Here is a 15993-nt window from a genome sequence, read left to right as displayed (position 1 = left end):
AACTGTGGCAAATTCTTTATGGTAGGAAAAAGTTTTATATTGTTCTGACTGCCACAAGTGCTTTTACTTATTATTGCATGCATTTTAATGCCTCTATCTAGTACGTCTGCTTAAATATTTAGATATTTTGCTAGTTGACTCATTTTCTCTTTTCTGTCTCATGTTAGTAGAGCCTGTGCTTTTAAGCTTTGTATGACACATCTGTTTTTTTTTTTAAGGTTCGCTTCGCAAAGCCAGTCATTCCAGGGCAGACTTTACAAACAGAAATGTGGAAGGAAGGAGATAGAATCCATTTTCAGACCAAGGTCAGAATGCAGTCACCTCTGTGACTTTTGTGAAATGTATGGGTTGTGTAAAAGATTGTGGATATGATGGGAAGTGAAAAAAGCAGCTCATGATACACACAGTTGAAGAAGGTTCTGGAAAGAAATGAATAGAATTGAATATTCTTAATTATTAATGAATATTTTTACTTATTTCGTTGTTTCACAAAGATTCCAGTAAAATATCAAAAGCATTGTTATAGGATGTCTTTTTCTCCTTGTATTAAATAGTTAGCAGAACTCATTTAATTGTATGTGGAAAAGAAAAAAAAAAAGTAATTCTCAAACCAATGTAGTTTGTATTTGTTTTCTCTAGTTAATTTTAACCTTGTGCTTGCATCTTTTTTTAACATTTATTTAGATAACATAAGTGAACTGTCGATGGTTATGTTGATGGTTAGTTAATGAAGGTGAACTTCTAAAAGTGTAGATTAAATTTAGTTAAACTTCAGCTGCTTTTACGCAGATGAGCTTACTTAATAGCAGTTTCATAGCAGCTAAGTTCAAAATACTAAGTTCAAAAAACAGATCTTACTCTTCTATAAATTCACTTATTATATTACACAACTTTCTTTGTTTTGCTGTTAGCATTTTGTGTGAGTATCCTACAATAGAAGACAATACCATTGGTAGGAGAAAATACTTCGTGTAGAGGTGAAAAGTAAATTGTATTGTTTTCTGTTGTAGCATGCTATAGCACTAGCATTTTTTTAAACTGTGATTTGCCACTGGTATTTTTCAGTATGCATAGGTTTATGCAGATGCATTCTACATTGCTTTGGCTAGCCAAAGTTTTGCTACTCCTGTCTGTAAAAATGCAGACAAGCTGTGTATCAGTGAGTACAACAGCTCCGATACTGGCAGCTAAAGAGAGGATTAGGCAGGCAAATCTAATGAATTTATAAAAATTATCAAATCATTTCTAATGCAAGTTGCAGTCTAAGATGCCTGGAGATACGTAAACTGCAGATGAACCCCTGTCAACTTCATATTATATTATATTTTATATAACCTTCCATCAAGGAAAACCATTTCAGAAATGTTTTCATCAGAGCTATTTGGGAAGTAACATTAACAGTTAATTTATAACAGAGGAGGTAATTTTTCAGATACATAAGCTTTTTAGATAACTTTTAAGCAGAAAAATGTCAATATCTTTTGGGTTAATTTGTCAAGAAGCAATTAGTTGTTTCATTTACAGAGACTTTTGCAAACGGTATTATTATTAATTTGCTTTACAATGCATTTGTGGTTATTTTTCTTTTTCTCCCTGGGACCTTTATATTTTGCTTTCTTAATGTATGAGTTTAAAATGTAAAGAAGGCTCCTTCTAGTGATTTTTTTTTTTTTTGCCAATAAATGTAATTTTTCCCCTATCACAGGTCAAAGAGACTGGAGACATTGCTATTGCAGGGGGCTATGTGGATATAACTTCAGCCATCAATAAGCCTTTTGATCGGGAGCCTTTGAAGGTAGGGGGAAGCAACAGAAGCCTTGATTTTTAAAGCAGCATGGTTAAGCTTCCTTTTTGCAAAAAACATGGGAAAAATATTAGAAACATTTGCTAGTCTTATTCACAATAATTAAGCGAGTATGAATGCAGAAAGGTGAACACACACTTTGTTTATTCATCTAGAAACTCATGGATCTATTTTGGGGAGAAAACACTAATATTTTAGGATATACAGAATAGATGATGCAGTTAGAAGTGCATTCTACCAGTTGAGCTGTAAAGTGAAGAAAAGAATAAGTGAAAATGAAATGAAATGATGTACTCACAGAAAAGAGCAGCTTTGTCATTTGAATTATTTTGAAACAAGTCTCTGGGTACTGTTTATGCATGTCACCTAACACACTACACTTTGTAGTGTGTGTGTATAACTTGTCATCAGTTACACGCAGATGGGGTACTAGTATATACTTGGGGTACTGGATTTGCCTCAAAAGACAAAATTGCACATGCAGTACTGAGGATTTTTAGAGTTCTTAACATGGTCTCTAGGGTGCACAGTACATTGCCGTAATAAAATTCTTTTATTTATTTGTTTGTTTGTTTGCTCCATTGATTTTTGCCTGCAAAGGATGAGATGAAGCTTTAATGCATTGAACTTTATGAAATACTGAGATAGCCACATTCATATAAACCTTGTGATATATTCCTGGAACCTGTTTCTTTTTACTGATTGTGTTTAGTCCTCTGACATTCTGAACTGTTGCTAAATCTGTGTTTGAGATTCAAACATTTAAGCATTAGAACTTCACAGTGAAATAATTACATGGGTTTATTTAATATGGGCAGATGAGCTTTTTTTTTATTATTTAAGCTTACTCTGAGAAATTAAGGTGCTTTGGCAGAACTCTCCTGATTTTCTAAGGCAGTCATCCACCAGGGAAAACCTATCTGAATGAGTGCAGGTTGGTAAATTTAGATGTCACCAGAAACCACGTTATATCATGGAAAATGTTTGTTAACCCTAACTGTGGAGACGACAAAATTGAAGAGTGAGGAGTATTACCTCCAGGTGTATGGGTAGGTACAGCAGAAAAAATAAAGCTATGAGAACTTCTTTGCTTCAATTCCAGTTGGATGAAGAATGTCACTGGTATAGTTTCCTGAAGCATAGCATTTAATCCATTAATTGAAGTAAAGCAATGAAAGGCTTGCAAAACATTACACGTTTGGAAAAGTTAAAAATGTGAATATAACTATTCTTGCTCTCAATTGATGAGCATACCGTGACACGCTGAATTGTGACCATGTTTGTAGCGCAGCCTCTGAAAATCTTTAAAGTAACATACTGGTGAAAACATTTTTTGCGTTCTGAAAACTAACATGCTGTTCAGTCTGGAAAAAGTGGCAATGGTTATCCTCGAAGTGGAATAAAGGACAATTTAGAAACTGTTAAAGAACCCTAATTACAAAGCTTATTTTAAATTACAGTGATAAATGACAAAAACTGTAAAAGCAAGAGATGAAATAATTCTCAAGCAAGAGTCCATGAAGCATTTTCTGCTTGAATGTACTCTTTAATGCTGACAATTGCTAACGGTAATTATTTGTGGTGGAAGACATCTCAATTACTCTCAATAATTCTGCAATAGAGACTTTTCTGGACACAATGCTTGAACCGATAGTCATATTTTTTCCCTTTTGAACAGAGCTTTCAATTTTAAATTCTTCATATTCTGTTTTTTAAGACTGCAGGGCTGCAGAGTGACCTTGTGTTTGAAGAAATAGGCCGTCGCGTCAAAGAGATTGGAAATGAATTGGTAAAGAAAGTAAATGCCGTATTCCAGTGGGACATAACTAAAGATGGAAAAACAGCAATGCAATGGAGTAAGTCATAGCTTTTGTACAGTGTCCTGATGCATTTTTTTAATGAAGCAAGATTAGTTATACTTTTTCTCATTCAACTGGTATCTTGAAAATAAGCTTAAAGTAGCAGATGAGTCTACTAAAAATCTGCCTGTGTGCTGAATACACAAGTAACGAGGATGTCAGGTAATGTTCAATAATGGAAGTTACTAAACTTTTTAAAACCCACAATTATTCTATCCTTCCATCCCATTGTTGTGGATATGATAGGGAAGTAGTTGCTTTGCAGGTTAAACCTCAACATAATTGAAAACACAAAGCTAAACAGAGGCAGGCATTCAAAAGTTTTATTTTCAATGTTAGTCAACTTTGTCCATAGAATTTCACTTCTCTAAACCACATTTGAATTTGGCCCAGTGGTTTTTTAGTTGTTCTTCTGTGTAAACTAATTGCAAATCAGTTCTCTAAACATTATGCTAATTTAGCTTATAATAATTTTGAAATCTCATTCTTAAAGTAAAATTGTTCTTTTGAGATCAACATCCCATGACATATGAGCAGAGAAAAATATGAAATTAAAATTAGTTTAGAATTTGGTTGTTGTAGGTAAATATTGCATACTCCTTCACTCTGTGTTCATTGTTCTTGACATACTATAATTGGAACAACTGAAATGTCAGGAGGTGGATTAATTTGGGGGAGTTTTTTGTTTTGTTGTAGGCTTTGAGTTAATGCTAATTATTTCATTATCTATCCTCTTTTTAAGCCTCTACTTCTAAGGGCCTCCTAGGACCTTACAAGTAGTGCTTATGGTACTCTTGGGCTACCTGCTAGGCTCTTTCCTTTATTAAATGTGTTACCTAGTTGTGCTGGCTTGTCTTCTGATCTTTTGACTTGTCACTAAGCACAGCTTAGTGTTGTTGTGAAAACTGCAACAATTGACAGTGCTAGAAACAATCCGGGCCCTGCAGCTCATTGATGTCTCACTTGGTAATTGTAGCTCCAGCGTCTTCTGCTAATGTCCTTGAGCTTTCCAGATCTGTGAGGAGCGTGGGAGGGAAGCAGATGAGAGAAAGCAGCGGTATTATGGACTGCTGTAAAATTCTCTCTCATCTAAGCAGTCATTCTAGTGTTTCCAAACTTTTAATTTATATTTGCTTTTAGTGTTTTAATTGTAACTGTAGCCTTTTGATCTCTATTCTGCACAGTAAGACAAGATTATTGTTTATTACTTTAAATTAAATAGGATTTGTGAACTCTGTAACTGTTGTTATGGAGGCACTTATGATGATAGTACTAATATTAGTAACACTAGTCTGTTTAATCAGCAATGACCTTTACTTTTATTTAGCTTTCTGTAGGTTGTGTGAAACTATGGATATAGAAACACTGGTCTTGTACTCAGGATATGAAATTTTGAATAGATCATTTAGTATTTGAAAAATGTTGAACTGTATACGTTGACATTTGATCTTAATTAATGTTTTTTCTCTAAAGAAACGAGCTGCTCTAATTTAAGAGGATGCTAAAAATGGACACAAATCAATATAGATTTTGACAGTATCAAGCCCATAAGCTTAGCAGTGCTGGATCTGTTTTTCAAACAGAATTCTCATTAGAGACCCCACAGCTTTGACTTCAGCTTCTACAGTTAGCTTTAGTACCTAAAGCATGCTTTGGTCTCTCCTGCATATTTATTACTGTACAATGATTGTCTCTGTTGTTTTCAGTACTTATAAAATATTTATCTTTGTTTAGAGCTAAGCTACTTAATTTCAAGTTCTCTTTCCATAGAGAGAAGACATAGCCACAGAGATTTATTAGCTGATAGTTAATGGCTCTCTGGAACAGTAGTCAGAATTTTCCCCTTCTGTTGCTTTTCATCATGTCTCTGAAGGCACTGCTGAAGGCAAAAAATACTTCTGTTCCTTTCCAGTTCTTGGAAAAATAAAACTTTTGTAGAAAAACTGCAGAGAAATCATTATGTGTGTTTGATTGGGAATGCCACTGAATTCACTGGGAAATTGCTTAATAATTTATGACACGAGTGACTCCGGGCAATGAAGAGTGGGTGACACTTGGTTCCATTTGGTTTGAGAATGAGCCTTGTGTTGCAGTTACTTATCCCCTGTGAAGCAGAATTTAAAAACAAACAAAACAAAAAACAACATCAAGAAGACACACGCACAAAGCCTGACCCCTTGATAGCGTTCTCCTAAGGATGGCAGTCTTAAAAAGCAAGGCAAAACTCATACCACAAAAATCAGACTCTAGCTTTTGGACTACCTGCTATTGAACTGTATGGAGTTTTTGTCTGTCATTTTGGGCTTTTTTTTTATTTTATTACTACTCTGATGAGACCATCTTATGGAGGATAATAATTCATAGGTGGTTTATTACCATAATATAACATTTATGTATACAATTAAAAACAAAATTTTGAAAAATGGCTACTGCTTCATCCACTGAAACTGTTTAATTGTTTTTCCACTAGGTGTGCAATACTGAAATTTTATGTATTTGAGAAACTAGTTAATATTAAAAAGGGACTTCAGCTTTAAGTTTCATTTAAGTTGTGTGAGTGCAATATTGAGGAGCACCATGCCTGTTTATCAGACTTCTGCTTTTTTGAATGGATGAAGTCAGCTGTGTAATGGCTAGGGGAAAAGCTGTCACCTGAGACATCTTCAGCTGTTGCTGGTAGCTGTGGAGCTGCTCTGGCAGTGTGAGAGGTGCTGGTCCTACCAAGGCCACTGGCAGCCTGGGGTTTGTCAGTTCAAGCACTGACATGGACACACCAATTACTATCAAGCTGCCTGCTGCAGTGGTACTGCAGCATGCAAGTTGCAGTGATGAGATGGTAGCTCTAGCAACAGACATAGGGGAGGCTTGTGTCAAGGCCATTTCCTGCTGCATCAGACAGCTGTGGTGTTTGACTTTGTCTCATAAAGTTACACTTTAAAATAAGGCACCCTCTTTGGTCTTAAATCATTTTGAAAAGCTAGAAATGTTCTGCTCTGATGCTTGGAATCTGTGCTTGTTTCAGCTTGTTTCTTTCATTGCTAGTTTATGATCACTTGTCTGTATTTTGGTGCTGTAGTTTAATGATCTTTAAGTTATGATCTGAATATTCTATTCTGGATATATGCTGGGAGATCAAAAAAAATGATCATATGTTTCTAATACCTTTTTTTTTTCCCTGTGAAAAATGAACAGACAAAATTCTGGGGGTAGTTTTCCCTGTCGGTAAGGAATTAATTTATTTCCCCTCTTCAAAATACCAATGTATTGATTACCAATACAATTACAATACAAAATATCAGTGGTTTTGGTTAGCGTTCACCAGAAAGGAAAACTTAGTTTCTTAACAAGCTTAAAAGAAAGGAATCGGCAAGGAGGTGGTGGTGGGGGAAACGTGTCAATTAACAGGAGATAATCCTTCACGAAGAAGGCAGTATTGTTACAGAGCTTTTCTTTTGTGGATGCTGTGATTATTATTTTTTTGTGTCTTCTTTAGCAGATATAATGATACTGTTTAAAAAAATAAAGTGGAAATGGAAATCATGGTTTTCATGTTTCTAGGAAAGAACATAATATTAGATAGCTCCTCTTAAAAAAAAAAAAAAAAGTTTTAATTTGAGATGGGTTAAGGATTTGATGTGATTAAATATAATTTTATCCTTGGTACCACGATCATGTGGTATTTACAGACATACTTGTGCTTGGAGAGTTTACAATTAATTTTAGATGTGGGCTGATAAACAGCGTCCTTGAGATTTGGATGTGAAATAGAGGAGAACAGGGCTTGCAGCAGTGGATTATGTATTTTATTCAGAGTTCTTAGAATTTCCTGAGTCACAATTTTTTAACTCTAATTTCATGTCTTCTAAACTTCACAATGCTGAGACTGACTAATCAATATAATTGATGAGATACATCAAAACTGCTTTTCCAGCCAGTGCTTAGTAGAGGAAAAGAGGGTCTGTTGTGTCTTATGAGATGTTACGTCAGGCATTTGCAGCATCTGGCTTTCCTTCTGGAAGAATCTGGGAAAGGTAGGGACAACCAAAACGTTAATGCATGCATAATGAAGCACAAGACAGGACTCGTGCTTTTGTAGACACCAATGTCATTGAAGAAGCAGGGGGAAGAGGTGTTCATGGTATTTGAATGGGGATTCCCCTGCAGTCTGTGGAGAAGACCATGGTGAAGCAGGTTGTTGTCCTGTAGCCCATGGTGTACCATGGCAGAGCAGATTTGCACCCTGCAGCCTGTGGAGGACCGCATGCCACAGCAGGTGGATGTGCCCTGAAGGAAGCTGTGGCCTGTGGAGAAACTACACAGGAGCAGGTTCTCCTGGGGGACCTACAGGGGATAAGAGTGAGGAGAAAGGAGCATCAGGGAGGAATGGCTGTGGACTGACCACAACCCTTATTCTCCATCCCCCAGCACTGCTCAGAGTTGGGAGTGAAGTTGAGCCTGGGAGGATGAAAGTGGTTTTGCTGGGATTTTGTTTCTTGCTATCCTACCCAAATTTTAATTGGCAATAAATAAAATTAATCTTCGCCAAGTCAAGTCTGTTTGGCCAATTACAGTAATCGGTGAGTGGTATTTCCTTATCTCAACCCACAAGCTTTTTTGTATTTTCTTCACCTGTCCTGCTGTGGAGGGGGCGTGAGAGAGGAGCCAGCTGAGCTCAACTCAGGACAGCAGGGCTTTCCGATCAGGGCATTTTGTGTGGCTCAAACTGAGCTCACGTAGCTCACACTGACATGGTTCATCACTCTGCTAGCGTTTGAGTAGAGGTATAAAGAGCTCCTTGTCAGTTAAGGCTGGTTAACCTTAGGAGCTGGTATCCCTTGTGAGACTTCGTAATAGTCTGGACCTATGTAACCCATGGGAGTGATGTTTAAAGGCTTGCTTATGATGCTAGACTATATAGTAGGTGTTTGGGATTAAAGGGATGTTACACAGCTCTTACCCACCATCACAGAAGGTATAGAAAAACTGTTGTGGCCCTAATCCCTGGCAAATTATTTTTTGCTCTTTTTTTTCTTAAGCAAATTTTCATCACATAAATACTGTGAAGCTTCACAACCAAAATATTTAAGGATTTTTTTTTTCTTCTGGCATATGTGTAGGGGAAAGTGATCTGGCAAGAGGCAGAACTCATCTGTTTTGTTTCACTAGCTGTGAAGAGTACAAAAATAAAACAAAAAATACATAGATGATTTTGAAGAGGTCATCAAATCTATAATGTTACTTAGGTTTATTTGTAACTTGGATGGTGGTATCTTAACTACTATATGTTCTAGTTCTTTTTATGATGGACAAGCAGATTGTTCATTTTGTGCTCAGTCATCTTTTTTCTTACTGTCAAGTTAGTGATGTCCATTAAACCAATCCCTGAAATTACAATTCACCTTAAAATCAAGTGGATAATAATTATCTGTTATGTCACTTTTCTCACTGAACAACACTGCACACTCAATTCTCTTTGTAGTTTTGTTATAACTGGCTAAATATTACTTAGAAGAGATTTCAAAAATTGAAAAGCTTAACTGTGTCAGACAAAAAAGCTGTTGTCAGTCTGTTTAGTTCACCTTAACCTTTCAGAAATATTACTTGAAAAAAATAAGCATGAGGCAGTTTATGCAGAAATAAATCTCCACTGTTAGACACGTGTTTTAAAATTTGGCAACTGTAAGAAACTGTTTGGCAATCTTAAGTCTGTGATTAGAGATGTCATGTCCTTTGGTAATGATTTTGTTTTGTGCTTAAAAAAGAGGGGGCCAAAAGGAAAAGGTGTAAAGGGAAATGCTGGGTATTTGCAAAATCTGAGAAAGAGTTGGCAGAGTACATCCTGTCAAAATACTCTTCTAAACAAATGACACAATACTGGATAGTGTTAGCCTTGTAATAGATTATTTTGGCGGGCCACTTGGTGTGGGAAAATAACACTCTGAAGCTCCAGGCACTTAGGAGAATTTTTGGCTTTACAGAAAAGGACGACAGATGTTTGGCAAGGCTTTAAATGCTCTTTCCACCAAGCACAATGTGCTACACTGCCTGTTGGGCAAAATATGGAAAATGCTACCATGTATTTGAAAGCTACCACGTTCATTTCTCTGAATATAGGATGCTAATTTAAAATCCTCAAACTTCACTGCTAATACGAAGGTTTTGCATTATTTGCAGTCATTATTTCTTTTGACTCTAAGTGTTTTGTGCTGTTTGCAAGAATTTCAAAATGTCAGTCCTTGCTGTAAGTTCCTCTACCCATTAGCTAGGTTGTCTCTACAAGGCTTTTAAAACTAACCAGAAAGCTGAGATTTAACTAAAAACTTTCATAATAATCCGTTTTTTTATTCCTCCAAGAGAAGTTTTAGTATTGCGCAATTGTCTGTTTTACTTTAAATGGGTATTTTCCTGCCTTGATATCAATAGATTTTTTCCCTTTCATCTACTAAAGTTCTCACCCAAACTACTAACAATCTTCTCCCATGCTGTGTTAAATTATATTGATGACAATGAGATTATTAAAACCAACATGCATGGAACCATGGTAAAACAAAATAATAGAACTTACATGCATGTGTCCCTTAATCATTTGCACTGTTTAAAAACATGCTTTAAGGAGAGAGACAAGTATAGTTTTCTATTTGAATATCAGAAGTTGAATCTAGCATAGTTGTTGAAGAAGCAGACACTGGAAATAATTAGGAAATTTATGCTGTGTTTTTTTTTTTTTCTTCTTCTTCTGAAGACTAATGTCTGAGCTACAGAAACATCAGTGATCTTGGAGAAGGGAAGTGCAATGCTAATATCTAAGTTATGTCTGTTCATAACAATGAAAGGACGTTTTTTTTTCCAGGTGATGTAGGGATTGTTCTCACTTAAAAGTTGATTTTTGACTAAATTTCTATAATAGGGATTTCTAAATTTCTATGAAACTATGTGCTTGTGACTGAGGTATGGATTTGTTAACAACTGTATTTTTGAGTGTCTGTAATGGCTTGTGTTACCTGCTCTAAAAAATCAACTACAAACTTCCTTAATCTCCACTGTCTTAAATGAGTTTGAATTTTGGATTTACTACTATTTTAGTTGCTTACCTCCTGACCTAGAGGATGAAAATACTTGTTACTATCTGTGCACGATTAACTGTTGTTAGAACAACACAGGTACAAACAGTACTGGAATAGATTTTTTTTTCCTAATCTGTTATTTTATTTAATTAAAGAAGAAGAATTTAAAAAAGAAACAAACAAACAAACAAAAAAAAAACAACACTCCATTTTCGAGGTAATGACGTTTGTTTCGACTGGATACTTTGTAATAGTAGATATAGAGGGTAATGTTGTTTAAACTGAGAATTTCATCTTTATTTTGTTCTAAAACTGTCTTTGCTGCTCTTTCTCAGCAATTGACTTGAAGAATGGCTCTGGGGCTGTTTATCAAGGACCTGCAAAAAGTTCTGCTGATACTACCTTCACTCTCTCAGACCAGGATTTCATGGATGTGGTGCAACAAAAGACCAACCCCCAAAAGGTGGGTGTCATTGATGTACTCACTTGCATGGGAAATTACTGTTTACTTTAGTTCAGTTCTGAATCATGACTGTTTACATTCCAAGACACTCAACTCTGGATGTTTGACAGTGCATACCAGATTCAAATTAGGTATTAGCACATATAACCTTGTACTGAATTAGACAGAGGGCAAGGTAAGGAATTTATGCCATCTTTACTTCTAAGGGAGACAAAGAAATCTCAAATGACATAAATAAAGCCTAGCAGTACAAAGTTATTTTTTTAGTTTTTCTGGCACTTCACAAAAAGATTTGAGGGTTCATCAGTTTTGCCACTCAGGCCGTTTTGATTGGTTGTGCTACAGGAAATTGGTGTTTGCTTCAGTGCTTTGATTTACTGCTACTACTGCTGTAAAGAAAAATCACTGTCAGAGCATGAATGCATATACATTGAAACTGGGCAAACTTCACCCAAATTAGATACTTTTTAAGGGGAACATTTAAGAAAGGCTTCTTTCTTAAGTTGGTACTTTCAGCTTCTTGGGGTAATCGACTGCTTAAAACTACTAATTTTACCAGTGTAAAAATGCCTTGTGTAAACATAAATTAAACTCTCACAAGTTTAACGTCAGCTTACAGATTAAAGCTTGAGCACATGAAAAGTGTAATCAGCTCATTGTGTATCAAACAGTTTATTTTCTTTGATCCCAAGCAGAAGTTCTTGGGGACTTTGTTTTTAAAATTGGAGACTGATGTTGGTGGCAAATGTTTAAGTCCTACATATCACATAAGTGAAAACTTTCGTGATCCTCTGTATATAGCAGTAGAGTAGGGCATAACCAAGATGTTGACATGTCATCTCCAGAAAGCTAGAAAACAATGATTGCAATTTTAGGCATATTATCTATTCTTAGGCATTATTATTTCCTTGGAGTTTCTGTGAAGTTTTTCATCTAAAGAAGCTCTGTGTATCTATTCAAATTCTGTTCTGTTGTCTCTCTCTTCCTTAATTGAATGTATTTCAAGTTAATGGAACTATGCAAAAGCATGTTGTTTTGAGAACTTTCAAAGAGCTCTCAAATTGCAAAACCACAGCAAAGCAAAACAAGTTTAAAAGAAAAAAAGAGCTAGATTGAAACAGCGTATATAGCTCTTTGAACTAGGGACAATAAGAATGCGATGTACCAGCATTTCAGAGAAAATATTCATTGATCTCTAATTCTGCAAATACAACAAAATCTGTTCTCTGTATTGTCTATTTTTTGTATGTTTGCAATATGCTATGTATAAAGCCATTATATTTCCTCAGATTATGCACGTGTGTATTGTGAAAGTTCCCATTTGGAATTGTTACAAATTTGAACAACTGGATGTCTTTTTCATTTAGTAAGACGAGGATAACTTTTCTTGCATAGGGAAGAGAAGACTTGGAGCTTTCTTTTTGTCAGCTTCCGCAAAGAAGTTTGCCTTATACCAGATGAAGTTGTCTGTGCTATGCTTAGGAAAGAAATGGAGGCCACTAAATTTTTGTTCGACTTGGTTTTGCTTTCTTTTCTGGTTGGTAAACTAGAACTCTTTCCAGTACTCTAGATTGAAAATGGTGATTCTGGATGCCATTAAATTGGATCTTAGATTGTGTTTCTTTTAAAAACTCCAAACCAGTAGTAATTGTTCACTGAAGGCTTTTACGTAAGCATTAAACAACCACAACCTTCTTTGGCTTTTTTTTTTTTGGTGATAGCAATTCTTTGGATTGTGCAGTTGAATACGCTTTTTCTTTTCTTTGCTTTTTGTAGGCATTCTTTTCTGGTAAACTAAAAGTGAAGGGGAACATCATGCTGAGCCAGAAACTGGAAACAATCCTGAAAGATTATGCCAAACTCTGAATTGCTCAATCATCTACCACAGTAGTGAAGAACTTCAGAAAACAGAAACTTCAATTACTTCAGAAGCAATGATTAAAACACTTTGTAGACTACGTTATGTTAATGTACTGATTCATTAAACTGCTAATATACAAGCTGTTTTAATTGCTGTAGACACAATTATGAAATAACTGTAACCATTAATAGTGATCCTTCTTCCTCAGCATCAGTACAGAATCATACTTTTCTCATTGTACGTCTTTATCTGAATAAAAGGTATGTAGTTCTTACAAAGATGCATATATTTCTATATTAATTCTAATGAAAATTAAATGAATATACCTCTTTAATATTATCTATGTGTCTGTTAGTTCTCATTTATATCACCTTACTTAGACATCCTAATTTCTTTGAACATACTGGCTTGTAATTAAAATTAATATGTTTTATCTTAAGCTCCCACAATCCCAATGAAAAAAATGGAAAATGGAAGTCTGTTCTATTTGTTTGCATCTTGTCATTGTTGTTTTTTTTTTTTCTGTACAGAAGATACTTGAACTGTAGCTCTGCCAACCTGTTTCAGGCAGTCACTTTTTTAGTAAGTTTCTGTTATAATTGATACAGAAATTCAGTAAGGCTTTTTGAGATGGATCCCTCATTATTTTAATTAGGGGTTTTTCACACTGAACTCTAAAGGCTTTCTGTCTTTATTTGTTTGAAAAAACAAGAGAGCATTTCCAAGTGCATTTTTACTAAAAGAATTACTCAAGTACTGCAGAAGATGCTTTTAAAAACAGGTTTGTCTGTTTATTAACTCTTTCATGCTGGGGAAAAAATTTGTTTTAATATGGAACACTAGGAAACAACGGTTTGTGACTACTTAAGAGTATAGGACAGCTGAAATTAGAAGAGGTAGCTACCCTAGCAGTTGAGAGAGTTGGTGTACTGCTCATGGCATGTACATGCTCAGTTTTATAATCTGCATCTTTCCCACCAGTCTCATTAACGCTTCTTGCCTGTAAATACCTACTGCTGAGTGAAGACAAGGATCATGAGTTTTTCTTTATGGGGGGCCAGACTCAAATGTTTGTGGTGTTTTGTTTTGTTTTGTTTTGTTTTTCTTTTCTGTTTTTTTCTGTGTTATTCTCTGTCTCTTTGAGGTAGTAGAATTAAATGATGAGGTCGAGTGAAATGGAAATTGTTGTCAGATACTTCCAGAAGGACCTGGATAGGCTGGCAAAATGAGTCAACAGGAACTTCATGAAGCTCAATGAGGAGAAGTACAAAATCCTGCACCTGGAGAGAAATGACCCCATACATTAATGTATGCTGGGGGCCATCCACCTAAAAAGCAGCTTAGCAGAAAAGGACTGTGGATTCCTGATGGACACCAAATTGAACATGAGCAGGCAATGTGCCCTTGCTAAGAAGGCTGATGGTATTTTGGGCTTCATTAGGCAAAGCACTGCCAGCGGGTGGAGGGAGGTGATCCTTCCCCTCTGCTCAGCAAGAGAGAGGCCACAGCTGGAGTGCTGGGTCCAGCTGTGGTCTCCACAGCACAAGAAAGACATGGACATATTGGGGAGAGTCAACGAGGGGCCACAAAGAAGATGAAGGGACTGGAGTGCTGGAGTTTAGTAATCCCTGTGAGGGAAGGCTGGGAAAGTGGGAACTGTTCAGCCCGAAGATGGGAGGGCAGGGGATGGGTGGGGAGGAAGGGTGCAAAGAGGACGTAGGCAGGTTCTCCAGCGTTGTCCAGTGCCAGGACAAGAGACAATGGGCACAGGAGGTTCTGTGTGAACATCAGGAAGCACCTTGCTGTGGGTGTGTGAGCACTGGCAAAGGTTGCCAGAGTGGCTGTGGAGTCTCCCTGCTTGAAGAACATCAGGAGCTGTCTGGACGTGGACCTGGGCAACCTGTTCTAGGTTCCTTCCTGCCTGAGCAGGAAAGTTGGACCTGATGACCTACAGAGGTCTATTTCAACCTCAACTGTTCTGTGATGCTGTATGCAGTGTTGCATTAAAAGAGAGGCTAGGATGAAGTGGTAAGCATTAATTATGGGAAACATTTTCATTTGAGAGGTATTATACAGCACTGATGTAGATTAATTCTTAAGAAGATAGTGGGTATGAGGGAATTACTAATTTTGTATATATGGGTACAACTGGGATAGCATAGTTTCTTCAGTAAATCATATAGCCACAGCTTTTACATACTGCTTGCCACCTGAACACCTGGGATCAGAGAATATTTATTTATTTATAACCCTGAACTAGGAGTTGGCATCACTTCCCTGGCTGCCTGAGTAGACTGCAGCTTTATTAAAGAGCCTGTTAGGACTGCAGATGAGTTTGGCAGTTTGAGGACAGATGTTACACGTTGTAATAGTGAGTCAAATTCTTCATAAAAGTATTTTTTCTCAGCTATACTGTCAGCTAGGCTTTGATTGAAACAGAAATATGAAACTGACAGTTAGAGTGTGTCTCATAAATCACTTCATGAATAGAATCACAGAAGGGCTTGGCTTGGTAGGGACCATAAAGACCATCCAGCTCCAACCCCTCTGCCATAGGCAGGGATGCTACCCCCTCCAACTTGGCCTTGAACACCTCCAGGGGGTATCGACAACTTCTCTGGGCAACCAGTGCCAGTGCCTCACCACCCTCTGAGTGAAGAATTTCTTCTTAACCTCTAAACCTCCCCTCTTCTAGTTTGAAACCATTCCCCCATGTTCCTTTTGCCCATGTAAAAGGTCACTTTCCAAATGGATTGGAAACAGGACAAGTGTGATGTTTGCCTCCTCAAAGAGGCCATCCAGTGCTCATCACTGAAGAAATGCCCCTTAAGTCCTTTAATAACCTTCTCCACAGCACTTATTTCCACGTTGGGTCTAATCATTGCTTGTACTGCACAGCTGCTCTTTATCAAGCAACATTGTGACAGATACAGAAGGTGTCT

General features: G+C 36.7%; 1 protein-coding gene across 2 annotated transcripts in view; it reads left to right on the top strand.

Annotated features, from left to right (window-relative positions):
* Positions 1–13390, top strand: part of HSD17B4 (hydroxysteroid 17-beta dehydrogenase 4) — a 60778-nt gene extending 47388 nt beyond the window's left edge. For both annotated transcript variants that reach the window (XM_068666468.1, XM_068666469.1), the window contains exons 20-24: positions 219–305; positions 1706–1795; positions 3522–3660; positions 11063–11190; positions 12967–13390. In XM_068666468.1, the coding sequence (XP_068522569.1) occupies positions 219–305; positions 1706–1795; positions 3522–3660; positions 11063–11190; positions 12967–13056 (534 nt within the window). In that variant the 3' untranslated portion in view covers positions 13057–13390. The remainder of the gene's footprint in view (positions 1–218; positions 306–1705; positions 1796–3521; positions 3661–11062; positions 11191–12966) is intronic.
* The last annotated feature ends 2603 nt before the right edge of the window (positions 13391–15993 follow it).

The sequence above is a fragment of the Anas acuta genome, chromosome Z (assembly GCF_963932015.1).
Source record: "Anas acuta chromosome Z, bAnaAcu1.1, whole genome shotgun sequence".
Taxonomy (NCBI): Eukaryota; Metazoa; Chordata; class Aves; order Anseriformes; family Anatidae; genus Anas; species Anas acuta.
This window is presented reverse-complemented; position numbering and strand designations above follow the sequence as displayed.